Here is a 27,483-nt window from a genome sequence, read left to right as displayed (position 1 = left end):
AATTGCTAAACCACTGCATGTGCATATGTCCCACATAAGGTACTATACACATGCAAAGAATGAACGGAATCGGTCCACAGGATTCTGAAATATGACTCTGGACATACTGACGCACGGACGGACGGACACACGGATGGACAGACTCAGGAACTCACGGACGGTCGGGGACATGTATCCTAACATGTATGATCTATGTACTAAATTTGAATGAAAACTGACAAAGCATGTCCAAAATACGACATTTATTAAAAACCAAGATGGCTGCCAGTCGGCCATCTTTAATCCAATTCTGAAATAAATCGCCATGGACATGTATCCTAACATGTATAATCTATGTACCAAGTTTGAATGAAAACTGACAAAGCATGTCCAAAATACAACATTTTCAAAAAATAAGATGGCTGCCAGTCGGCCATTTTGAATCGAATCGCTAAACCACTGCATGTGCATATGTCCCACATAAAGTACTAGGCACATGCAAAGAATAAACGGAATCGGTCCAAGGGATTCTGAGATATGACTCTGGACGGACGCACGGACGCACGGACGCACAGACGGAGACCGAATTATAAGTCTAATAATGTTTGTACCAAATTTTAACACAAACTGACAAAGTATGCATTAGATACCACATTTTCACACACACACAAAAAAAATTGCTGCCAGTATTAAAGCCATCTTAGATTGAACAAGTCATTGTTAATGACCCAGTACCTGTCCAAAATGTTGTGATCTGACATATCAATTTGATGCTGATGAAGTCATTGAGATTAGATTGAAACCATTACTAGGAGATGGATTTGTAAAAAATTATGATTTAGTGCTTTTCACACGAGAATTGGACATTGGGCAGTCATATTGAATAAAATTACAAAAATAATGTTCATGTTGATTAATCTATTAGTATACTGTCTTTGTACAAAATTTTAACAGAAATGTTTATTGCATTCATGAGAAAGTAGGCATGGGTACCATGAAAAACAAAATGGCCTCCAGTCGACCATATTTATTCGAATGATGGAAAAAATATGACGTGCACCTATAACCCAATATGTATGATCACTATACCAACTTTGATCCAAATCGGCCTAGTCATCTGTGAGAAACAGCTCCGGACATGTAAAAATGATGATTTAGCACTTTTACATGAAATTTGGGCGTCATTCAGCCATATTGAATCGAATCACAAAAATAATGATGGTGTAGTTGTATCTCTTGCTATACTATCTTTGTACAAAATTTAAACAGAAAGGTTCATTGCATTCAAGAGAAAGTAGCATATGTACCATGAAAAAAAAGATGACCGCCAGTCGGCCATATTTCTTTGAATCACGGAAAAAATATGATGTGCATCTGCAACCCAATATGTATGATCATCATACCAACTTTGATCCAAATCTGCCCAGTCATCTCTGAGAAACTGCTGCTAACACGTTTAGGTATCAGAAATATCAAATTTTACATCCAAAATGTCTGCCAGTCGGCCATTTTTCTCCAATCATAAAGTAACTTGATGCACATATGTAAAGCATATGTGTTGTCTTCATGTAAAGTTTGAATGAAATCTGTCAATGGGTGTCCTAGATATAGCTCCGGACGTACATGTACGTACGTGCATACGGACGGACCGAACCCAAATTAATAGTCCCAGTTTTCGAACTTTGGACTAATCAGTAAGCCACTGCATGTGCATATGTGCCAGATAAAGTACTAGGCAATTGCAAAGAATGAACAGATTTGGTTTACAGAGTTCTGAAATGCAACTCCGGATGGATGGGATGGATGGATGGATGGATGGATGGATGGATGGACAGATGGACAGACAGACCGATGGACAGACCGATGAACAGACTGAGACTTAATTATAAGTCTCCTTTCAAACTTTGTTTGAACAGGGATAAATTAAAAAATTATTAATTTATTAGGTTCGCGGCTATAAAAGTCCTTAAGACAACAACTCATGAAATGACCTATGACCTAACACAACATGACCTATGACCTACTTATAGTATGCCAGCTGAAGTGCCACCTGAATGAAAGCATCTGGACTCATTCTGTTCTTCTTTGGAAAGTTCTTACCAAATGGTTTAAACTGAAAGCAGCATACGGTTACGTCATTCACCAATCTGTAAAATTAAAACATTGGTGTTAATTTTAAATTTCTGGAACAAGGTGACAATCTCTGGGATTGTACCGTGGAATCATAGGACATGATTAATCTTTTGAAAGCCATCATTTTGGTACAACAATTTGCACATTTTTTTTTTCAATTTCATTCTGATTGTGTACTACATGGACATAATTTCTACATAGTAAGCTAACCAAAATGTTTTCAAAAATTTCACAAAAATGTAGGCATTAGAAATTATGTCCATTTTGGTCAAAAATGAAGAAAACAAATTAGAAAAATTGTGAATTTTGGCAGGAAAAATTATGGAATTCAAAGGAGTTGAAGCGCCAGTCATCCTACACCACATGTTCAAATTTTATTCAAATTATTATACATATTTCTGAAATTGTAGTAATTCAATAATGAATAATAGCAAAATTGTAAAATATTTTGTGCTAGATTTTATTTTTCTCATGTCCTACAGTACTTCTGTGTCAAATGTAAAGCAGCAAAAAAATATTATGTCAATAGGAAGAAATTTAGACATTTAAAAGAGTGCAGATACATTTTGTAACAAATGCAGAAATGGCTTTTTAAGAAACGATAAATTCAACATATATATTTGTTTTCAGTGCTAGATGTGAAATAATAACTAAGACAGGGATTACAACATAATACTCACACATCTAAGTTGTCTTTGGCAATGTTGATGTCTTGTAATAAATCATTATCAAGTTTCAATACAAGTTCTTTAGGCAATGGCAAAACGTTTGTGGATGGTTTTATTGGTTCATTTATCGTCTTTCTGTAAATTAGAATAGATGAAAACCGTAAATTAAATTTAATTATTTTTTCAAATTTTCAAATTGTAGGTTTTTTAGCATCAGGAAAGGAGAGTGAGTTTGCATAAAAGATAATAAGTTTGAAGATACATGAATGTCTAACAGCTCAGCACACTATTTATATTATTTTATTACAGTAAATTTCATGAATGTATTTTAAATATAATATAAATTTTAAATGACAGTTGAAAACAGCTAGATCAATCACAATGCATTTACTGGTACATGGCAGTAAATCACCCAATGACTGAATGAAACTTGTAGAGACACATGGGTTTAATGAAGAGATAGGGTCTTCCTAGACAATTGTTTTATAAATATTACATAAATTTACATAAAAATATTCATGCCATGATACAATTCACTGTATATTTCAATGAATTGACTAAATACATTTCCAGTAATTATAGCTGCATACATTTTGTAAATAAAGAAGAACGTAAATTGTCTTACATAAAATCTAAAATATGACTTATCAGCGCCATTATTGGAGGGCCCTCTGCGGGTGCATGTTCATACTGCAGACCACAATTGCCATCTCTTCCAACTATAAGCTGTAAAGAAGCACAGCGTACTTAGAAACCAGTGACAACATTTCAAAGTGAATACATCTTGGTCAGCTTGATTAAAGAGTTCTTTAAAGCAACAATTCCCATCCTCGTGTCAAATTAACCTTTTATTATTTCTAGTTTCTACTCTATTCCCTACCCACCCCTAAGTACTATTCTCACTGCCCATCTCAATGTTCTATTGAGTAAGCCTAAGTGGCACCCTGCACTCGTTTTTCCCAATGAGACGCATACCACTTCTCTATGGCCGTTCCCCTACACTGAGTTTATAGGTGTCCACTTATTTTAAATATTTTTTTTCCTAACCTGAACCGTGACCCTAACACTCCAGCCTCTGATGTTTTTATCCCTAACCTGAACCGTGACCCTAACACTCCAGACTCTGATGTTTTTTTCCTAACCTGAACCGTGACCCTAACACTCCAGCCTCTGATGTTTTTTTCCTAACCTGAACCGTGACCCTAACACTCCAGCCCCTGATGTTTTTTTCCTAACCTGAACCGTGACCCTAACACTCCAGCCCTGATGTTTTTTTCCTAACCTGAACCGTGACCCTAACCTTGACCCTAACACTCCAGCCCTGATGTTTTTTTCCTAACCTGAACCGTGACCCTAACACTCCAGCCCCTGATGTTTTTTTCCCTAACCTGAACCGTGACCCTAACCGTGACCCTAACACTCCAGCCCCTGATGTTTTTTTCCTAACCTGAACCGTGACCCTAACCGTGACCCTAACACTCCAGCCTCTGATGTTTTTTTCCCTAACCTGAACCGTGACCCTAACACTCCAGCCCCTGATGTTTTTTTCCTAACCTGAACCGTGACCCTAACATTCCAGCCTCTGATGTTTTTTTCCTAACCTGAACCGTGACCCTAACACTCCAGCCCCTGATGTTTTTTTCCTAACCTGAACCGTGACCCTAACACTCCAGCCTCTGATGTTTTTTTCCTAACCTGAACCGTGACCCTAACACTCCAGCCCCTGATGTTTTTTTCCTAACCTGAACCGTGACCCTAACACTCCAGCCCCTGATGTTTTTTTCCTAACCTGAACCGTGACCCTAACACTCCAGCCTCTGATGTTTTTTTCCTAACCTGAACCGTGACCCTAACACTCCAGCCCCTGATGTTTTTTTCCTAACCTGAACCGTGACCCTAACACTCCAGCCCTGATGTTTTTTTCCCTAACCTGAACCGTGACCCTAACACTCCAGCCTCTGATGTTTTTTCCTAACCTGAAACGTGACCCTAACACTCCAGCCTCTGATGTTTTTTTCCTAACCTGAACCGTGACCCTAACACTCCAGCCCCTGATGTTTTTTTCCTAACCTGAACCGTGACCCTAACACTCCAGCCTCTGATGTTTTTTTCCTAACCTGAACCGTGACCCTAACCGTGACCCTAACACTCCAGCCTCTGATGTTTTTTTCCTAACCTGAACCGTGACCCTAACACTCCAGCCCCTGATGTTTTTTTCCTAACCTGAAACGTGACCCTAACACTCCAGCCCTGATGTTTTTTTCCCTAACCTGAACCGTGACCCTAACACTCCAGCCTCTGATGTTTTTTTCCTAACCTGAACCGTGACCCTAACACTCCAGCCTCTGATGTTTTTTTCCTAACCTGAACCGTGACCCTAACACTCCAGCCTCTGATGTTTTTTTCCTAACCTGAACCGTGACCCTAACTGTGACCCTAACACTCCAGCCCCTGATGTTTTTTTCCTAACCTGAACCGTGACCCTAACCGTGACCCTAACACTCCAGCCTCTGATGTTTTTTTCCCTAACCTGAACCGTGACCCTAACACTCCAGCCCCTGATGTTTTTTTTCTAACCTGAACCGTGACCCTAACATTCCAGCCTCTGATGTTTTTTTCCTAACCTGAACCGTGACCCTAACACTCCAGCCCTGATGTTTTTTTCCTAACCTGAACCGTGACCCTAACACTCCAGCCTCTGATGTTTTTTTCCTAACCTGAACCGTGACCCTAACACTCCAGCCCCTGATGTTTTTTTCCTAACCTGAACCGTGACCCTAACACTCCAGCCTCTGATGTTTTTTTCCTAACCTGAACCGTGACCCTAACCGTGACCCTAACACTCCAGCCTCTGATGTTTTTTTCCTAACCTGAACCGTGACCCTAACATTCCAGCGTCTGATGTTTTTTTCCTAACCTGAACCGTGACCCTAACACTCCAGCCCCTGATGTTTTTTTCCTAACCTGAACCGTGACCCTAACACTCCAGCCTCTGATGTTTTTTTCCTAACCTGAACCGTGACCCTAACACTCCAGCCTCTGATGTTTTTTTCCTAACCTGAACCGTGACCCTAACACTCCAGCCCCTGATGTTTTTTTCCTAACCTGAACCGTGACCCTAACACTCCAGCCCTGATGTTTTTTTCCCTAACCTGAACCGTGACCCTAACACTCCAGCCTCTGATGTTTTTTTCCTAACCTGAAACGTGACCCTAACACTCCAGCCTCTGATGTTTTTTTCCTAACCTGAACCGTGACCCTAACACTCCAGCCCCTGATGTTTTTTTCCTAACCTGAACCGTGACCCTAACACTCCAGCCTCTGATGTTTTTTTCCTAACCTGAACCGTGACCCTAACCGTGACCCTAACACTCCAGCCTCTGATGTTTTTTTCCTAACCTGAACCGTGACCCTAACACTCCAGCCCCTGATGTTTTTTTCCTAACCTGAAACGTGACCCTAACACTCCAGCCCTGATGTTTTTTTCCCTAACCTGAACCGTGACCCTAACACTCCAGCCTCTGATGTTTTTTTCCTAACCTGAACCGTGACCCTAACACTCCAGCCTCTGATGTTTTTTTCCTAACCTGAACCGTGACCCTAACACTCCAGCCTCTGATGTTTTTTTCCTAACCTGAACCGTGACCCTAACTGTGACCCTAACACTCCAGCCCCTGATGTTTTTTTCCTAACCTGAACCGTGACCCTAACCGTGACCCTAACACTCCAGCCTCTGATGTTTTTTTCCCTAACCTGAACCGTGACCCTAACACTCCAGCCCCTGATGTTTTTTTCCTAACCTGAAACGTGACCCTAACACTCCAGCCTCTGATGTTTTTTTCCTAACCTGAACCGTGACCCTAACACTCCAGCCCCTGATGTTTTTTTCCTAACCTGAACCGTGACCCTAACACTCCAGCCTCTGATGTTTTTTTCCTAACCTGAACCGTGACCCTAACCGTGACCCTAACACTCCAGCCTCTGATGTTTTTTTCCTAACCTGAACCGTGACCCTAACACTCCAGCCCCTGATGTTTTTTTCCTAACCTGAAACGTGACCCTAACACTCCAGCCCTGATGTTTTTTTCCCTAACCTGAACCGTGACCCTAACACTCCAGCCTCTGATGTTTTTTTCCTAACCTGAACCGTGACCCTAACACTCCAGCCTCTGATGTTTTTTTCCTAACCTGAACCGTGACCCTAACACTCCAGCCTCTGATGTTTTTTTCCTAACCTGAACCGTGACCCTAACTGTGACCCTAACACTCCAGCCCCTGATGTTTTTTTCCTAACCTGAACCGTGACCCTAACCGTGACCCTAACACTCCAGCCTCTGATGTTTTTTTCCCTAACCTGAACCGTGACCCTAACACTCCAGCCCCTGATGTTTTTTTTCTAACCTGAACCGTGACCCTAACATTCCAGCCTCTGATGTTTTTTTCCTAACCTGAACCGTGACCCTAACACTCCAGCCCTGATGTTTTTTTCCTAACCTGAACCGTGACCCTAACACTCCAGCCTCTGATGTTTTTTTCCTAACCTGAACCGTGACCCTAACACTCCAGCCCCTGATGTTTTTTTCCTAACCTGAACCGTGACCCTAACACTCCAGCCTCTGATGTTTTTTTCCTAACCTGAACCGTGACCCTAACCGTGACCCTAACACTCCAGCCTCTGATGTTTTTTTCCTAACCTGAACCGTGACCCTAACATTCCAGCCTCTGATGTTTTTTTCCTAACCTGAACCGTGACCCTAACACTCCAGCCCCTGATGTTTTTTTCCTAACCTGAACCGTGACCCTAACACTCCAGCCTCTGATGTTTTTTTCCTAACCTGAACCGTGACCCTAACACTCCAGCCCCTGATGTTTTTTTCCTAACCTGAACCGTGACCCTAACACTCCAGCCCCTGATGTTTTTTTCCTAACCTGAACCGTGACCCTAACACTCCAGCCTCTGATGTTTTTTTCCTAACCTGAACCGTGACCCTAACACTCCAGCCCCTGATGTTTTTTTCCTAACCTGAACCGTGACCCTAACACTCCAGCCCTGATGTTTTTTTCCCTAACCTGAACCGTGACCCTAACACTCCAGCCTCTGATGTTTTTTTCCTAACCTGAAACGTGACCCTAACACTCCAGCCTCTGATGTTTTTTTCCTAACCTGAACCGTGACCCTAACACTCCAGCCCCTGATGTTTTTTTCCTAACCTGAACCGTGACCCTAACACTCCAGCCTCTGATGTTTTTTTCCTAACCTGAACCGTGACCCTAACCGTGACCCTAACACTCCAGCCTCTGATGTTTTTTTCCTAACCTGAACCGTGACCCTAACACTCCAGCCCCTGATGTTTTTTTCCTAACCTGAAACGTGACCCTAACACTCCAGCCCTGATGTTTTTTTCCCTAACCTGAACCGTGACCCTAACACTCCAGCCTCTGATGTTTTTTTCCTAACCTGAACCGTGACCCTAACACTCCAGCCTCTGATGTTTTTTTCCTAACCTGAACCGTGACCCTAACACTCCAGCCTCTGATGTTTTTTTCCTAACCTGAACCGTGACCCTAACTGTGACCCTAACACTCCAGCCCCTGATGTTTTTTTCCTAACCTGAACCGTGACCCTAACCGTGACCCTAACACTCCAGCCTCTGATGTTTTTTTCCCTAACCTGAACCGTGACCCTAACACTCCAGCCCCTGATGTTTTTTTTCTAACCTGAACCGTGACCCTAACATTCCAGCCTCTGATGTTTTTTTCCTAACCTGAACCGTGACCCTAACACTCCAGCCCTGATGTTTTTTTCCTAACCTGAACCGTGACCCTAACACTCCAGCCTCTGATGTTTTTTTCCTAACCTGAACCGTGACCCTAACACTCCAGCCCCTGATGTTTTTTTCCTAACCTGAACCGTGACCCTAACACTCCAGCCTCTGATGTTTTTTTCCTAACCTGAACCGTGACCCTAACCGTGACCCTAACACTCCAGCCTCTGATGTTTTTTTCCTAACCTGAACCGTGACCATAACACTCCAGCCCCTGATGTTTTTTTCCTAACCTGAACCGTGACCCTAACACTCCAGCCCTGATGTTTTTTTCCCTAACCTGAACCGTGACCCGAACACTCCAGCCTCTGATGTTTTTTTCCTAACCTGAACCGTGACCCTAACACTCCAGCCTCTGATGTTTTTTTCCCTAACCTGAACCGTGACCCTAACACTCCAGCCTCTGATGTTTTTTTCCTAACCTGAACCGTGACCCTAACACTCCAGCCTCTGATGTTTTTTTCCCTAACCTGAACCGTGACCCTAACACTCCAGCCTCTGATGGTTTTTTCCTAACCTGAACCGTGACCCTAACACTCCAGCCTCTGATGTTTTTTCCCTAACCTGAACCGTGACCCTAACACTCCAGCCTCTGATGTTTTTTTCCTAACCTGAACCGTGACCCTAACACTCCAGCCCCTGATGTTTTTTTCCTAACCTGAACCGTGACCCTAACACTCCAGCCTCTGATGTTTTTTTCCTAACCTGAACCGTGACCCTAACACTCCAGCCTCTGATGTTTTTTTCCTAACTTGAACCATGACCCTAACACTCCAGCCCCTGATGTTTTTTTCCTAACCTGAACCGTGACCCTAACCGTGACCCTAACACTCCAGCCCCTGATGTTTTTTTCCTAACCTGAACCGTGACCCTCCAGCCTCTGATGTTTTTTTCCTAACCTGAACCGTGACCCTAACACTCCAGGCCCCTGATGTTTTTTTCCTAACCTGAACCGTGACCCTAACCGTGACCCTAACACTCCAGCCTCTGATGTTTTTTCCACTAACCTGAACCGTGACCCTAACACTCCAGCCCCTGATGTTTTTTTCCTAACCTGAACCGTGACCCTAACACTCCAGCCACTGAGGTTTTTTCCTAACCTGAACCCTAACACTCCAGCCCCTGATGTTTTTTCCTAACCTGAACCGTGACCCTAACACTCCAGCCCCTGATGTTTTTTCCTAACCTGAACCGTGACCCTAACACTCCAGCCCTGATGTTTTTTTCCTAACCTGAACCATGACCCTAACACTCCAGCCTCTGATGTTTTTTTCCCTAACCTGAACCGTGACCCTAACACTCCAGCCCCTGATGTTTTTTTCCCTAACCTGAACCGTGACCCTAACACTCCAGCCCATGATGTTTTTTCCTAACCTGAACCGTGACCCTAACACTCCAGCCCCTGATGTTTTTTCCTAACCTGAACCGTGACCCTAACACTCCAGCCCCTGATGTTTTTTTCCTAACCTGAACCGTGACCCTAACACTCCAGCCTCTGATGTTTTTTTCCTAACCTGAACCGTGACCCTAACCGTGACCCTAACACTCCAGCCTCTGATGTTTTTTTCCTAACCTGAACTGTGACCCTCCAGCCTCTGATGTTTTTTTCCTAACCTGAACCGTGACCCTAACACTCCAGGCCCCTGATGTTTTTTTCCTAACCTGAACCGTGACCCTAACCGTGACCCTAACACTCCAGCCTCTGATGTTTTTTCCACTAACCTGAACCGTGACCCTAACACTCCAGCCCCTGATGTTTTTTTCCTAACCTGAACCGTGACCCTAACACTCCAGCCCCTGAGGTTTTTTCCTAACCTGAACCCTAACACTCCAGCCCCTGATGTTTTTTCCTAACCTGAACCGTGACCCTAACACTCCAGCCCCTGATGTTTTTTCCTAACCTGAACCGTGACCCTAACACTCCAGCCCCTGATGTTTTTTTCCTAACCTGAACCATGACCCTAACACTCCAGCCTCTGATGTTTTTTTCCCCTAACCTGAACCGTGACCCTAACACTCCAGCCCCTGATGTTTTTTTCCCTAACCTGAACCGTGACCCTAACACTCCAGCCCATGATGTTTTTTCCTAACCTGAACCGTGACCCTAACACTCCAGCCCCTGATGTTTTTTCCTAACCTGAACCGTGACCCTAACACTCCAGCCCCTGATGTTTTTTCCTAACCTGAACCGTGACCCTAACACTCCAGCCTCTGATGTTTTTTTCCTAACCTGAACCGTGACCCTAACCGTGACCCTAACACTCCAGCCTCTGATGTTTTTTTCCTAACCTGAACCGTGACCCTAACACTCCAGCCCCTGATGTTTTTTTCCTAACCTGAACCGTGACCCTAACACTCCAGCCCTGATGTTTTTTTCCCTAACCTGAACCGTGACCTTAACACTCCAGCCTCTGATGTTTTTTTCCTAACCTGAACCGTGACCCTAACACTCCAGCCTCTGATGTTTTTTTCCCTAACCTGAACCGTGACCCTAACACTCCAGCCTCTGATGTTTTTTTCCTAACCTGAACCGTGACCCTAACACTCCAGCCTCTGATGTTTTTTTCCCTAACCTGAACCGTGACCCTAACACTCCAGCCTCTGATGTTTTTTTCCTAACCTGAACCGTGACCCTAACACTCCAGCCTCTGATGTTTTTTCCCTAACCTGAACCGTGACCCTAACACTCCAGCCTCTGATGTTTTTTTCCTAACCTGAACCGTGACCCTAACACTCCAGCCCCTGATGTTTTTTTCCTAACCTGAACCGTGACCCTAACACTCCAGCCTCTGATGTTTTTTTCCTAACTTGAACCGTGACCCTAACACTCCAGCCCCTGATGTTTTTTTCCTAACCTGAACCGTGACCGTAACCGTGACCCTAACACTCCAGCCCCTGATGTTTTTTTCCTAACCTGAACCGTGACCCTAACACTCCAGGCCCCTGATGTTTTTTTCCTAACCTGAACCGTGACCCTAACCGTGACCCTAACACTCCAGCCTCTGATGTTTTTTCCCCTAACCTGAACCGTGACCCTAACACTCCAGGCCCCTGATGTTTTTTTCCTAACCTGAACCGTGACCCTAACCGTGACCCTAACACTCCAGCCTCTGATGTTTTTTCCCCTAACCTGAACCGTGACCCTAACACTCCAGCCTCTGATGTTTTTTTCCTAACCTGAACCGTGACCCTAACACTCCAGCCTCTGATGTTTTTTCCCTAACCTGAACCGTGACCCTAACACTCCAGCCTCTGATGTTTTTTTCCTAACCTGAACCGTGACCCTAACACTCCAGCCTCTGATGTTTTTTTCCTAACTTGAACCGTGACCCTAACACTCCAACCCCTGATGTTTTTTTCCTAACCTGAACCGTGACCGTAACCGTGACCCTAACACTCCAGCCCCTGATGTTTTTTTCCTAACCTGAACCGTGACCCTAACACTCCAGGCCCCTGATGTTTTTTTCCTAACCTGAACCGTGACCCTAACCGTGACCCTAACACTCCAGCCTCTGATGTTTTTTCCCCTAACCTGAACCGTGACCCTAACACTCCAGGCCCATGATGTTTTTTTTCTAACCTGAACCGTGACCCTAACCGTGACCCTAACACTCCAGCCTCTGATGTTTTTTCCCCTAACCTGAACCGTGACCCTAACACTCCAGCCTCTGATGTTTTTTTCCTAACCTGAACCGTGACCCTAACACTCCAGCCTCTGATGTTTTTTCCCTAACCTGAACCGTGACCCTAACACTCCAGCCTCTGATGTTTTTTTCCTAACCTGAACCGTGACCCTAACACTCCAGCCCCTGATGTTTTTTTCCTAACCTGAACCGTGACCCTAACACTCCAGCCTCTGATGTTTTTTTCCTAACTTGAACCGTGACCCTAACACTCCAGCCCCTGATGTTTTTTTCCTAACCTGAACCGTGACCGTAACCGTGACCCTAACACTCCAGCCCCTGATGTTTTTTTCCTAACCTGAACCGTGACCCTAACACTCCAGGCCCCTGATGTTTTTTTCCTAACCTGAACCGTGACCCTAACCGTGACCCTAACACTCCAGCCTCTGATGTTTTTTCCCCTAACCTGAACCGTGACCCTAACACTCCAGGCCCCTGATGTTTTTTTCCTAACCTGAACCGTGACCCTAACCGTGACCCTAACACTCCAGCCTCTGATGTTTTTTCCCCTAACTTGAACCGTGACCCTAACACTCCAGCCCCTGATGTTTTTTTCCTAACCTGAACCGTGACCCTAACACTCCAGCCCCTGAGGTTTTTTCCTAACCTGAACCCTAACACTCCAGTCCCTGATGTTTTTTCCTAACCTGAACCGTGACCCTAACACTCCAGCCCCTGATGTTTTTTCCTAACCTGAACCGTGACCCTAACACTCCAGGCCCCTGATGTTTTTTTCCTAACCTGAACCGTGACCCTAACCGTGACCCTAACACTCCAGCCTCTGATGTTTTTTCCCCTAACCTGAACCGTGACCCTAACACTCCAGCCCCTGATGTTTTTTTCCTAACCTGAACCGTGACCCTAACACTCCAGGCTCTGATGTTTTTTTCCTAACCTGAACCGTGACCCTAACCGTGACCCTAACACTCCAGCCTCTGATGTTTTTTCCCCTAACCTGAACCGTGACCCTAACACTCCAGCCCCTGATGTTTTTTTCCTAACCTGAACCGTGACCCTAACACTCCAGCCCCTGAGGTTTTTTCCTAACCTGAACCCTAACACTCCAGCCCCTGATGTTTTTTCCTAACCTGAACCGTGACCCTAACACTCCAGCCCCTGATGTTTTTTCCTAACCTGAACCGTGACCCTAACACTCCAGCCCTGATGTTTTTTTCCTAACCTGAACCATAACCCTAACACTCCAGCCTCTGATGTTTTTTTCCCTAACCTGAACCGTGACCCTAACACTCCAGCCCCTGATGTTTTTTTCCCTAACCTGAACCGTGACCCTAACACTCCAGCCCCTGATGTTTTTTCCTAACCTGAACCGTGACCCTAACACTCCAGCCCCTGATGTTTTTTTCCTAACCTGAACCGTGACCCTAACACTCCAGCCTCTGATGTTTTTTTCCTAACCTGAACCGTGACCCTAACCGTGACCCTAACACTCCAGCCTCTGATATTTTTTTCCTAACCTGAACCGTGACCCTCCAGCCTCTGATGTTTTTTTCCTAACCTGAACCGTGACCCTAACACTCCAGGCCCCTGATGTTTTTTTCCTAACCTGAACCGTGACCCTAACCGTGACCCTAACACTCCAGCCTCTGATGTTTTTTCCACTAACCTGAACCGTGACCCTAACACTCCAGCCCCTGATGTTTTTTTCCTAACCTGAACCGTGACCCTAACACTCCAGCCCCTGAGGTTTTTTCCTAACCTGAACCCTAACACTCCAGCCCCTGATGTTTTTTCCTAACCTGAACCGTGACCCTAACACTCCAGCCCCTGATGTTTTTTCCTAACCTGAACCGTGACCCTAACACTCCAGCCCTGATGTTTTTTTCCTAACCTGAACCATGACCCTAACACTCCAGCCTGTGATGTTTTTTTTCCCTTAACCTGAACCGTGACCCTAACACTCCAGCCCCTGATGTTTTTTTCCCTAACCTGAACCGTGACCCTAACACTCCAGCCCATGATGTTTTTTCCTAACCTGAACCGTGACCCTAACACTCCAGCCCCTGATGTTTTTTCCTAACCTGAACCGTGACCCTAACACTCCAGCCCCTGATGTTTTTTTCCTAACCTGAACCGTGACCCTAACACTCCAGCCTCTGATGTTTTTTTCCTAACCTGAACCGTGACCCTAACCGTGACCCTAACACTCCAGCCTCTGATGTTTTTTTCCTAACCTGAACCGTGACCCTAACACTCCAGCCCCTGATGTTTTTTTCCTAACCTGAACCGTGACCCTAACACTCCAGCCCCTGAGGTTTTTTCCTAACCTGAACCCTAACACTCCAGCCCCTGATGTTTTTTCCTAACCTGAACCGTGACCCTAACACTCCAGCCCCTGATGTTTTTTCCTAACCTGAACCGTGACCCTAACACTCCAGCCCTGATGTTTTTTTCCTAACCTGAACCATAACCCTAACACTCCAGCCTCTGATGTTTTTTTCCCTAACCTGAACCGTGACCCTAACACTCCAGCCCCTGATGTTTTTTTCCCTAACCTGAACCGTGACCCTAACACTCCAGCCCCTGATGTTTTTTCCTAACCTGAACCGTGACCCTAACACTCCAGCCCCTGATGTTTTTTTCCTAACCTGAACCGTGACCCTAACACTCCAGCCTCTGATGTTTTTTTCCTAACCTGAACCGTGACCCTAACCGTGACCCTAACACTCCAGCCTCTGATGTTTTTTTCCTAACCTGAACCGTGACCCTCCAGCCTCTGATGTTTTTTTCCTAACCTGAACCGTGACCCTAACACTCCAGGCCCCTGATGTTTTTTTCCTAACCTGAACCGTGACCCTAACCGTGACCCTAACACTCCAGCCTCTGATGTTTTTTCCACTAACCTGAACCGTGACCCTAACACTCCAGCCCCTGATGTTTTTTTCCTAACCTGAACCGTGACCCTAACACTCCAGCCCCTGAGGTTTTTTCCTAACCTGAACCCTAACACTCCAGCCCCTGATGTTTTTTCCTAACCTGAACCGTGACCCTAACACTCCAGCCCCTGATGTTTTTTCCTAACCTGAACCGTGACCCTAACACTCCAGCCCTGATGTTTTTTTCCTAACCTGAACCATGACCCTAACACTCCAGCCTCTGATGTTTTTTTCCCCTAACCTGAACCGTGACCCTAACACTCCAGCCCCTGATGTTTTTTTCCCTAACCTGAACCGTGACCCTAACACTCCAGCCCATGATGTTTTTTCCTAACCTGAACCGTGACCCTAACACTCCAGCCCCTGATGTTTTTTCCTAACCTGAACCGTGACCCTAACACTCCAGCCCCTGATGTTTTTTCCTAACCTGAACCGTGACCCTAACACTCCAGCCTCTGATGTTTTTTTCCTAACCTGAACCGTGACCCTAACCGTGACCCTAACACTCCAGCCTCTGATGTTTTTTTCCTAACCTGAACCGTGACCCTAACACTCCAGCCCCTGATGTTTTTTTCTTAACCTGAACCGTGACCCTAACACTCCAGCCTCTGATGTTTTTTTCCCTAACCTGAACCGTGACCTTAACACTCCAGCCTCTGATGTTTTTTTCCTAACCTGAACCGTGACCCTAACACTCCAGCCTCTGATGTTTTTTTCCCTAACCTGAACCGTGACCCTAACACTCCAGCCCCTGATGTTTTTTTCCTAACCTGAACCGTGACCCTAACACTCCAGCCTCTGATGTTTTTTTCCCTAACCTGAACCGTGACCCTAACACTCCAGCCTCTGATGTTTTTTTCCTAACCTGAACCGTGACCCTAACACTCCAGCCTCTGATGTTTTTTCCCTAACCTGAACCGTGACCCTAACACTCCAGCCTCTGATGTTTTTTTCCTAACCTGAACCGTGACCCTAACACTCCAGCCCCTGATGTTTTTTTCCTAACCTGAACCGTGACCCTAACACTCCAGCCTCTGATGTTTTTTTCCTAACCTGAACCGTGACCCTAACACTCCAGCCTCTGATGTTTTTTTCCTAACTTGAACCGTGACCCTAACACTCCAGCCCCTGATGTTTTTTTCCTAACCTGAACCGTGACCGTAACCGTGACCCTAACACTCCAGCCCCTGATGTTTTTTTCCTAACCTGAACCGTGACCGTAACAGTGACCCTAACACTCCAGCCCCTGATGTTTTTTTGCTAACCTGAACCGTGACCCTAACACTCCAGCCCCTGATGTTTTTTTCCTAACCTGAACCGTGACCCTAACACTCCAGCCCCTGAGGTTTTTTCCTAACCTGAACCCTAACACTCCAGCCCCTGATGTTTTTTCCTAACCTGAACCATGACCCTAACACTCCAGCCTCTGATGTTTTTTTCCCTAACCTGAACCGTGACCCTAACACTCCAGCCCCTGATGTTTTTTTCCCTAACCTGAACCGTGACCCTAACACTCCAGCCCCTGATGTTTTTTTCCTAACCTGAACCGTGACCCTAACACTCCAGCCCCTGATGTTTTTTCCTAACCTGAACCGTGACCCTAACACTCCAGCCCTGATGTTTTTTTCCTAACCTGAACCGTGACCCTAACACTCCAGCCTCTGATGTTTTTTTCTCTAACCTGAACCGTGACCCTAACACTCCAGCCCCTGATGTTTTTTTCCTAACCTGAACCGTGACCCTAACACTCCAGGCCCCTGATGTTTTTTTCCTAACCTGAACCGTGACCCTAACCGTGACCCTAACACTCCAGCCTCTGATGTTTTTTCCCCTAACCTGAACCGTGACCCTAACACTCCAGCCCCTGATGTTTTTTTCCTAACCTGAACCGTGACCCTAACACTCCAGCCCCTGAGGTTTTTTCCTAACCTGAACCCTAACACTCCAGCCCCTGATGTTTTTTCCTAACCTGAACCATGACCCTAACACTCCAGCCTCTGATGTTTTTTTCCCTAACCTGAACCGTGACCCTAACACTCCAGCCCCTGATGTTTTTTTCCCTAACCTGAACCGTGACCCTAACACTCCAGCCCCTGATGTTTTTTCCTAACCTGAACCGTGACCCTAACACTCCAGCCCCTGATGTTTTTTCCTAACCTGAACCGTGACCCTAACACTCCAGCCCTGATGTTTTTTTCCTAACCTGAACCGTGACCCTAACACTCCAGCCTCTGATGTTTTTTTCTCTAACCTGAACCGTGACCCTAACACTCCAGCCCCTGATGTTTTTTTCCCTAACCTGAACCGTGACCCTAACACTCCAGCCCCTGATGTTTTTTCCCTAACCTGAACCGTGACCCTAACACTCCAGCCCCTGATGTTTTTTCCTAACCTGAACCGTGACCCTAACACTCCAGCCTCTGATGTTTTTTTCCCTAACCTGAACCGTGACCCTAACACTCCAGCCCCTGATGTTTTTTTCCTAACCTGAACCGTGACCCTAACACTCCAGCCCCTGAGGTTTTTTCCTAACCTGAACCCTAACACTCCAGCCCCTGATGTTTTTTCCTAACCTGAACCGTGACCCTAACACTCCAGCCCCTGATGTTTTTTCCTAACCTGAACCGTGACCCTAACACTCCAGCCCTGATGTTTTTTTCCTAACCTGAACCATGACCCTAACACTCCAGCCTGTGATGTTTTTTTTCCCTTAACCTGAACCGTGACCCTAACACTCCAGCCCCTGATGTTTTTTTCCCTAACCTGAACCGTGACCCTAACACTCCAGGCCATGATGTTTTTTCCTAACCTGAACCGTGACCCTAACACTCCAGCCCCTGATGTTTTTTCCTAACCTGAACCGTGACCCTAACACTCCAGCCCCTGATGTTTTTTTCCTAACCTGAACCGTGACCCTAACACTCCAGCCTCTGATGTTTTTTTCCTAACCTGAACCGTGACCCTAACCGTGACCCTAACACTCCAGCCTCTGATGTTTTTTTCCTAACCTGAACCGTGACCCTAACACTCCAGCCCCTGATGTTTTTTTCCTAACCTGAACCGTGACCCTAACACTCCAGCCCCTGAGGTTTTTTCCTAACCTGAACCCTAACACTCCAGCCCCTGATGTTTTTTCCTAACCTGAACCGTGACCCTAACACTCCAGCCCCTGATGTTTTTTCCTAACCTGAACCGTGACCCTAACACTCCAGCCCTGATGTTTTTTTCCTAACCTGAACCATAACCCTAACACTCCAGCCTCTGATGTTTTTTTCCCTAACCTGAACCGTGACCCTAACACTCCAGCCCCTGATGTTTTTTTCCCTAACCTGAACCGTGACCCTAACACTCCAGCCCCTGATGTTTTTTCCTAACCTGAACCGTGACCCTAACACTCCAGCCCCTGATGTTTTTTTCCTAACCTGAACCGTGACCCTAACACTCCAGCCTCTGATGTTTTTTTCCTAACCTGAACCGTGACCCTAACCGTGACCCTAACACTCCAGCCTCTGATGTTTTTTTCCTAACCTGAACCGTGACCCTCCAGCCTCTGATGTTTTTTTCCTAACCTGAACCGTGACCCTAACACTCCAGGCCCCTGATGTTTTTTTCCTAACCTGAACCGTGACCCTAACCGTGACCCTAACACTCCAGCCTCTGATGTTTTTTCCACTAACCTGAACCGTGACCCTAACACTCCAGCCCCTGATGTTTTTTTCCTAACCTGAACCGTGACCCTAACACTCCAGCCCCTGAGGTTTTTTCCTAACCTGAACCCTAACACTCCAGCCCCTGATGTTTTTTCCTAACCTGAACCGTGACCCTAACACTCCAGCCCCTGATGTTTTTTCCTAACCTGAACCGTGACCCTAACACTCCAGCCCTGATGTTTTTTTCCTAACCTGAACCATGACCCTAACACTCCAGCCTCTGATGTTTTTTTCCCCTAACCTGAACCGTGACCCTAACACTCCAGCCCCTGATGTTTTTTTCCCTAACCTGAACCGTGACCCTAACACTCCAGCCCATGATGTTTTTTCCTAACCTGAACCGTGACCCTAACACTCCAGCCCCTGATGTTTTTTCCTAACCTGAACCGTGACCCTAACACTCCAGCCCCTGATGTTTTTTCCTAACCTGAACCGTGACCCTAACACTCCAGCCTCTGATGTTTTTTTCCTAACCTGAACCGTGACCCTAACCGTGACCCTAACACTCCAGCCTCTGATGTTTTTTTCCTAACCTGAACCGTGACCCTAACACTCCAGCCCCTGATGTTTTTTTCTTAACCTGAACCGTGACCCTAACACTCCAGCCTCTGATGTTTTTTTCCCTAACCTGAACCGTGACCTTAACACTCCAGCCTCTGATGTTTTTTTCCTAACCTGAACCGTGACCCTAACACTCCAGCCTCTGATGTTTTTTTCCCTAACCTGAACCGTGACCCTAACACTCCAGCCCCTGATGTTTTTTTCCTAACCTGAACCGTGACCCTAACACTCCAGCCTCTGATGTTTTTTTCCCTAACCTGAACCGTGACCCTAACACTCCAGCCTCTGATGTTTTTTTCCTAACCTGAACCGTGACCCTAACACTCCAGCCTCTGATGTTTTTTCCCTAACCTGAACCGTGACCCTAACACTCCAGCCTCTGATGTTTTTTTCCTAACCTGAACCGTGACCCTAACACTCCAGCCCCTGATGTTTTTTTCCTAACCTGAACCGTGACCCTAACACTCCAGCCTCTGATGTTTTTTTCCTAACCTGAACCGTGACCCTAACACTCCAGCCTCTGATGTTTTTTTCCTAACTTGAACCGTGACCCTAACACTCCAGCCCCTGATGTTTTTTTCCTAACCTGAACCGTGACCGTAACCGTGACCCTAACACTCCAGCCCCTGATGTTTTTTTCCTAACCTGAACCGTGACCGTAACAGTGACCCTAACACTCCAGCCCCTGATGTTTTTTTGCTAACCTGAACCGTGACCCTAACACTCCAGCCCCTGATGTTTTTTTCCTAACCTGAACCGTGACCCTAACACTCCAGCCCCTGAGGTTTTTTCCTAACCTGAACCCTAACACTCCAGCCCCTGATGTTTTTTCCTAACCTGAACCATGACCCTAACACTCCAGCCTCTGATGTTTTTTTCCCTAACCTGAACCGTGACCCTAACACTCCAGCCCCTGATGTTTTTTTCCCTAACCTGAACCGTGACCCTAACACTCCAGCCCCTGATGTTTTTTTCCTAACCTGAACCGTGACCCTAACACTCCAGCCCCTGATGTTTTTTCCTAACCTGAACCGTGACCCTAACACTCCAGCCCTGATGTTTTTTTCCTAACCTGAACCGTGACCCTAACACTCCAGCCTCTGATGTTTTTTTCTCTAACCTGAACCGTGACCCTAACACTCCAGCCCCTGATGTTTTTTTCCTAACCTGAACCGTGACCCTAACACTCCAGGCCCCTGATGTTTTTTTCCTAACCTGAACCGTGACCCTAACCGTGACCCTAACACTCCAGCCTCTGATGTTTTTTCCCCTAACCTGAACCGTGACCCTAACACTCCAGCCCCTGATGTTTTTTTCCTAACCTGAACCGTGACCCTAACACTCCAGCCCCTGAGGTTTTTTCCTAACCTGAACCCTAACACTCCAGCCCCTGATGTTTTTTCCTAACCTGAACCATGACCCTAACACTCCAGCCTCTGATGTTTTTTTCCCTAACCTGAACCGTGACCCTAACACTCCAGCCCCTGATGTTTTTTTCCCTAACCTGAACCGTGACCCTAACACTCCAGCCCCTGATGTTTTTTCCTAACCTGAACCGTGACCCTAACACTCCAGCCCCTGATGTTTTTTCCTAACCTGAACCGTGACCCTAACACTCCAGCCTGTGATGTTTTTTTTCCCTTAACCTGAACCGTGACCCTAACACTCCAGCCCCTGATGTTTTTTTCCCTAACCTGAACCGTGACCCTAACACTCCAGCCCATGATGTTTTTTCCTAACCTGAACCGTGACCCTAACACTCCAGCCCCTGATGTTTTTTCCTAACCTGAACCGTGACCCTAACACTCCAGCCCCTGATGTTTTTTTCCTAACCTGAACCGTGACCCTAACACTCCAGCCTCTGATGTTTTTTTCCTAACCTGAACCGTGACCCTAACCGTGACCCTAACACTCCAGCCTCTGATGTTTTTTTCCTAACCTGAACCGTGACCCTAACACTCCAGCCCCTGATGTTTTTTTCCTAACCTGAACCGTGACCCTAACACTCCAGCCCCTGAGGTTTTTTCCTAACCTGAACCCTAACACTCCAGCCCCTGATGTTTTTTCCTAACCTGAACCGTGACCCTAACACTCCAGCCCCTGATGTTTTTTCCTAACCTGAACCGTGACCCTAACACTCCAGCCCTGATGTTTTTTTCCTAACCTGAACCATAACCCTAACACTCCAGCCTCTGATGTTTTTTTCCCTAACCTGAACCGTGACCCTAACACTCCAGCCCCTGATGTTTTTTTCCCTAACCTGAACCGTGACCCTAACACTCCAGCCCCTGATGTTTTTTCCTAACCTGAACCGTGACCCTAACACTCCAGCCCCTGATGTTTTTTTCCTAACCTGAACCGTGACCCTAACACTCCAGCCTCTGATGTTTTTTTCCTAACCTGAACCGTGACCCTAACCGTGACCCTAACACTCCAGCCTCTGATGTTTTTTTCCTAACCTGAACCGTGACCCTCCAGCCTCTGATGTTTTTTTCCTAACCTGAACCGTGACCCTAACACTCCAGGCCCCTGATGTTTTTTTCCTAACCTGAACCGTGACCCTAACCGTGACCCTAACACTCCAGCCTCTGATGTTTTTTCCACTAACCTGAACCGTGACCCTAACACTCCAGCCCCTGATGTTTTTTTCCTAACCTGAACCGTGACCCTAACACTCCAGCCCCTGAGGTTTTTTCCTAACCTGAACCCTAACACTCCAGCCCCTGATGTTTTTTCCTAACCTGAACCGTGACCCTAACACTCCAGCCCCTGATGTTTTTTCCTAACCTGAACCGTGACCCTAACACTCCAGCCCTGATGTTTTTTTCCTAACCTGAACCATGACCCTAACACTCCAGCCTCTGATGTTTTTTTCCCCTAACCTGAACCGTGACCCTAACACTCCAGCCCCTGATGTTTTTTTCCCTAACCTGAACCGTGACCCTAACACTCCAGCCCATGATGTTTTTTCCTAACCTGAACCGTGACCCTAACACTCCAGCCCCTGATGTTTTTTCCTAACCTGAACCGTGACCTTAACACTCCAGCCCCTGATGTTTTTTTCCTAACCTGAACCGTGACCCTAACACTCCAGCCTCTGATGTTTTTTTCCTAACCTGAACCGTGACCCTAACCGTGACCCTAACACTCCAGCCTCTGATGTTTTTTTCCTAACCTGAACCGTGACCCTAACACTCCAGCCCCTGATGTTTTTTTCTTAACCTGAACCGTGACCCTAACACTCCAGCCTCTGATGTTTTTTTCCCTAACCTGAACCGTGACCTTAACACTCCAGCCTCTGATGTTTTTTTCCTAACCTGAACCGTGACCCTAACACTCCAGCCTCTGATGTTTTTTTCCCTAACCTGAACCGTGACCCTAACACTCCAGCCCCTGATGTTTTTTTCCTAACCTGAACCGTGACCCTAACACTCCAGCCTCTGATGTTTTTTTCCCTAACCTGAACCGTGACCCTAACACTCCAGCCTCTGATGTTTTTTTCCTAACCTGAACCGTGACCCTAACACTCCAGCCTCTGATGTTTTTTCCCTAACCTGAACCGTGACCCTAACACTCCAGCCTCTGATGTTTTTTTCCTAACCTGAACCGTGACCCTAACACTCCAGCCCCTGATGTTTTTTTCCTAACCTGAACCGTGACCCTAACACTCCAGCCTCTGATGTTTTTTTCCTAACCTGAACCGTGACCCTAACACTCCAGCCTCTGATGTTTTTTTCCTAACTTGAACCGTGACCCTAACACTCCAGCCCCTGATGTTTTTTTCCTAACCTGAACCGTGACCGTAACCGTGACCCTAACACTCCAGCCCCTGATGTTTTTTTCCTAACCTGAACCGTGACCGTAACCGTGACCCTAACACTCCAGCCCCTGATGTTTTTTTGCTAACCTGAACCGTGACCCTAACACTCCAGCCCCTGATGTTTTTTTCCTAACCTGAACCGTGACCCTAACACTCCAGCCCCTGAGGTTTTTTCCTAACCTGAACCCTAACACTCCAGCCCCTGATGTTTTTTCCTAACCTGAACCATGACCCTAACACTCCAGCCTCTGATGTTTTTTTCCCTAACCTGAACCGTGACCCTAACACTCCAGCCCCTGATGTTTTTTTCCCTAACCTGAACCGTGACCCTAACACTCCAGCCCCTGATGTTTTTTTCCTAACCTGAACCGTGACCCTAACACTCCAGCCCCTGATGTTTTTTCCTAACCTGAACCGTGACCCTAACACTCCAGCCCTGATGTTTTTTTCCTAACCTGAACCGTGACCCTAACACTCCAGCCTCTGATGTTTTTTTCTCTAACCTGAACCGTGACCCTAACACTCCAGCCCCTGATGTTTTTTTCCTAACCTGAACCGTGACCCTAACACTCCAGGCCCCTGATGTTTTTTTCCTAACCTGAACCGTGACCCTAACCGTGACCCTAACACTCCAGCCTCTGATGTTTTTTCCCCTAACCTGAACCGTGACCCTAACACTCCAGCCCCTGATGTTTTTTTCCTAACCTGAACCGTGACCCTAACACTCCAGCCCCTGAGGTTTTTTCCTAACCTGAACCCTAACACTCCAGCCCCTGATGTTTTTTCCTAACCTGAACCATGACCCTAACACTCCAGCCTCTGATGTTTTTTTCCCTAACCTGAACCGTGACCCTAACACTCCAGCCCCTGATGTTTTTTTCCCTAACCTGAACCGTGACCCTAACACTCCAGCCCCTGATGTTTTTTCCTAACCTGAACCGTGACCCTAACACTCCAGCCCCTGATGTTTTTTCCTAACCTGAACCGTGACCCTAACACTCCAGCCCTGATGTTTTTTTCCTAACCTGAACCGTGACCCTAACACTCCAGCCTCTGATGTTTTTTTCTCTAACCTGAACCGTGACCCTAACACTCCAGCCCCTGATGTTTTTTTCCCTAACCTGAACCGTGACCCTAACACTCCAGCCCCTGATGTTTTTTCCCTAACCTGAACCGTGACCCTAACACTCCAGCCCCTGATGTTTTTTCCTAACCTGAACCGTGACCCTAACACTCCAGCCTCTGATGTTTTTTTCCCTAACCTGAACCGTGACCCTAACACTCCAGCCCCTGATGTTTTTTTCCTAACCTGAACCGTGACCCTAACACTCCAGCCTCTGATGTTTTTTTCCCTAACCTGAACCGTGACCCTAACACTCCAGCCTCTGATGTTTTTTTCCTAACCTGAACCGTGACCCTAACACTCCAGCCTCTGATGTTTTTTCCCTAACCTGAACCGTGACCCTAACACTCCAGCCTCTGATGTTTTTTTCCTAACCTGAACCGTGACCCTAACACTCCAGCCCCTGATGTTTTTTTTCCTAACCTGAACCGTGACCCTAACACTCCAGCCTCTGATGTTTTTTTCCTAACCTGAACCGTGACCCTAACACTCCAGCCTCTGATGTTTTTTTCCTAACTTGAACCGTGACCCTAACACTCCAGCCCCTGATGTTTTTTTCCTAACCTGAACCGTGACCGTAACCGTGACCCTAACACTCCAGCCCCTGATGTTTTTTTCCTAACCTGAACCGTGACCGTAACCGTGACCCTAACACTCCAGCCTCTGATGTTTTTTTCCTAACCTGAACCATGACCCTAACACTCCAGGCCCCTGATGTTTTTTTCCTAACCTGAACCGTGACCCTAACCGTGACCCTAACACTCCAGCCTCTGATGTTTTTTCCCCTAACCTGAACCGTGACCCTAACACTCCAGCCCCTGATGTTTTTTTCCTAACCTGAACCGTGACCCTAACACTCCAGCCCCTGAGGTTTTTTCCTAACCTGAACCCTAACACTCCAGCCCCTGATGTTTTTTCCTAACCTGAACCATGACCCTAACACTCCAGCCTCTGATGTTTTTTTCCCTAACCTGAACCGTGACCCTAACACTCCAGCCCCTGATGTTTTTTTCCCTAACCTGAACCGTGACCCTAACACTCCAGCCCCTGATGTTTTTTTCCTAACCTGAACCGTGACCCTAACACTCCAGCCCCTGAGGTTTTTTCCTAACCTGAACCCTAACACTCCAGCCCCTGATGTTTTTTCCTAACCTGAACCATGACCCTAACACTCCAGCCTCTGATGTTTTTTTCCCTAACCTGAACCGTGACCCTAACACTCCAGCCCCTGATGTTTTTTTCCCTAACCTGAACCGTGACCCTAACACTCCAGCCCCTGATGTTTTTTCCTAACCTGAACCGTGACCCTAACACTCCAGCCCCTGATGTTTTTTCCTAACCTGAACCGTGACCCTAACACTCCAGCCCTGATGTTTTTTTCCTAACCTGAACCATGACCCTAACACTCCAGCCTCTGATGTTTTTTTCCCTAACCTGAACCGTGACCTTAACACTCCAGCCCCTGATGTTTTTTTCCCTAACCTGAACCGTGACCCTAACACTCCAGCCCCTGATGTTTTTTCCCTAACCTGAACCGTGACCCTAACACTCCAGCCCCTGATGTTTTTTCCTAACCTGAACCGTGACCCTAACACTCCAGCCTCTGATGTATTTTTCCCTAACCTGAACCGTGACCCTAACACTCCAGCCCCTGATGTTTTTTTCCTAACCTGAACCGTGACCTAACACTCCAGCCCCTGATGTTTTTTCCTAACCTGAACCGTGACCCTAACACTCCAGCCCTGATGTTTTTTTCCTAACCTGAACCGTGACCCTAACACTCCAGCCCCTGATGTTTTTTTCCTAACCTGAACCGTGACCCTAACACTCCAGCCTCTGATGTTTTTTTCCTAACCTGAACCGTGACCCTAACACTCCAGCCCCTGATGTTTTTTTCCTAACCTGAACCGTGACCCTAACACTCCAGCCTCTGATGTTTTTTTCCTAACCTGAACCGTGACCCTAACACTCCAGCCCTGATGTTTTTTTCCTAACCTGAACCGTGACCCTAACTCTCCAGCCCCTGATGTTTTTTCCTAACCTGAACCGTGACCCTAACACTCCAGCCCCTGATGTTTTTTTCCTAACCTGAACCGTGACCCTAACACTCCAGCCCCTGATGTTTTTTTCCTAACCTGAACCGTGACCCTAACACTCCAGCCTCTGATGTTTTTTTCCTAACCTGAACCGTGACCCTAACACTCCAGCCCTGATGTTTTTTTCCTAATCTGAACCGTGACCCTAACACTCCAGCCCTGATGTTTTTTTCCTAATCTGAACCGTGACCCTAACACTCCAGCCCTGATGTTTTTTTCCTAACCTGAACCGTGACCCTAACACTCCAGCCCTGATGTTTTTTTCCCTAACCTGAACCGTGACCCTAACCGTGACCCTAACACTCCAGCCCCTGATGTTATTCAATATTCCCCCTTTAAATAATAAGTGAACAAATAAATTCGCCCTTGGCCATTAAACGGCAGTTTGGTTTTTAAAATGAAATGAGACCAAGAATCGCGTTTTTTTTTTTTAATATTTTGGCTTCATTTTTCGGACATTTAAATAATTCTGGACGCCTATTCAATAGTATGATTTTTATCATGACTACGTGAATGGGTAAGCTTCGTTTCAACAATGGGCTGTTATCCCTATAAACAATGTTAAATTATTCTTCAAATGCTCAGTTTATCTTTCCAAAACAAATAATTTCTTGATTTAAAAAAATTCATGCTGTCTTCATGGAAATCAAAGCCAAAAGATTGCACATTATCGGTAAATCTCTTCCGCATTGCGTTTACCATGAGGTCGCTGAACTGTCATTAATTCAGACACGTGGGCACCATCCAGCATTTTGATTGGTTAACTAGCGACTTGACCTATCCAGACAATCAACACGTCTCGTGTGCATTTAAAACATGGCGGATATCGTATCGTATCGAGCGTTTACATGTGACTGAAATCATTTGCCTACGGTGAAACTAAGATGAATTTTACTTGCATTTCATAACATTTCAACAGATTTATTTTCCGTGCGTTACTATAATCACTACTGACAAATAATCACCAATTTCAACACTTTGAAAACAAGTA

General features: G+C 46.2%; 1 protein-coding gene and 1 long non-coding RNA gene across 29 annotated transcripts in view; both read right to left on the bottom strand.

Annotated features, from left to right (window-relative positions):
• Positions 1-27,483, bottom strand: part of LOC102807030 (carnitine O-acetyltransferase-like) — a 67,996-nt gene that overhangs the window by 24,140 nt on the left and 16,373 nt on the right. For all 3 annotated transcript variants that reach the window (XM_085492084.1, XM_085492085.1, XM_085492086.1), the window contains 3 exons: positions 3,406-3,506; positions 2,793-2,915; positions 2,004-2,126 (listed from right to left, as the gene is read on the bottom strand). In XM_085492084.1, the coding sequence (XP_085348210.1) occupies positions 2,004-2,126; positions 2,793-2,915; positions 3,406-3,506 (347 nt within the window). The remainder of the gene's footprint in view (positions 1-2,003; positions 2,127-2,792; positions 2,916-3,405; positions 3,507-27,483) is intronic.
• LOC146732322 (uncharacterized) lies at positions 3,750-27,274 on the bottom strand. 26 transcript variants are annotated; one of them, XR_014926798.1, is made up of 3 exons: positions 21,240-27,274; positions 4,682-20,433; positions 3,750-4,080 (listed from the first exon to the last, which is right to left on the bottom strand). It is a non-coding gene; the product is annotated as an uncharacterized LOC146732322 (long non-coding RNA). The 26 variants fall into 26 exon arrangements; XR_014926803.1 differs by lacking the exon at positions 3,750-4,080 and adding an exon at positions 4,126-4,168 and having other exon boundaries at positions 5,051-20,433; XR_014926788.1 differs by lacking the exon at positions 3,750-4,080 and having other exon boundaries at positions 4,182-19,319; positions 19,568-20,433.

This window comes from Saccoglossus kowalevskii, chromosome 17 (genome assembly GCF_978046115.1).
Source record: "Saccoglossus kowalevskii chromosome 17, keSacKowa6.1, whole genome shotgun sequence".
Taxonomy (NCBI): Eukaryota; Metazoa; Hemichordata; class Enteropneusta; family Harrimaniidae; genus Saccoglossus; species Saccoglossus kowalevskii.
Note: the sequence above shows the minus strand (reverse complement) of the source record. Positions and strands in the feature narration are given on the sequence as shown.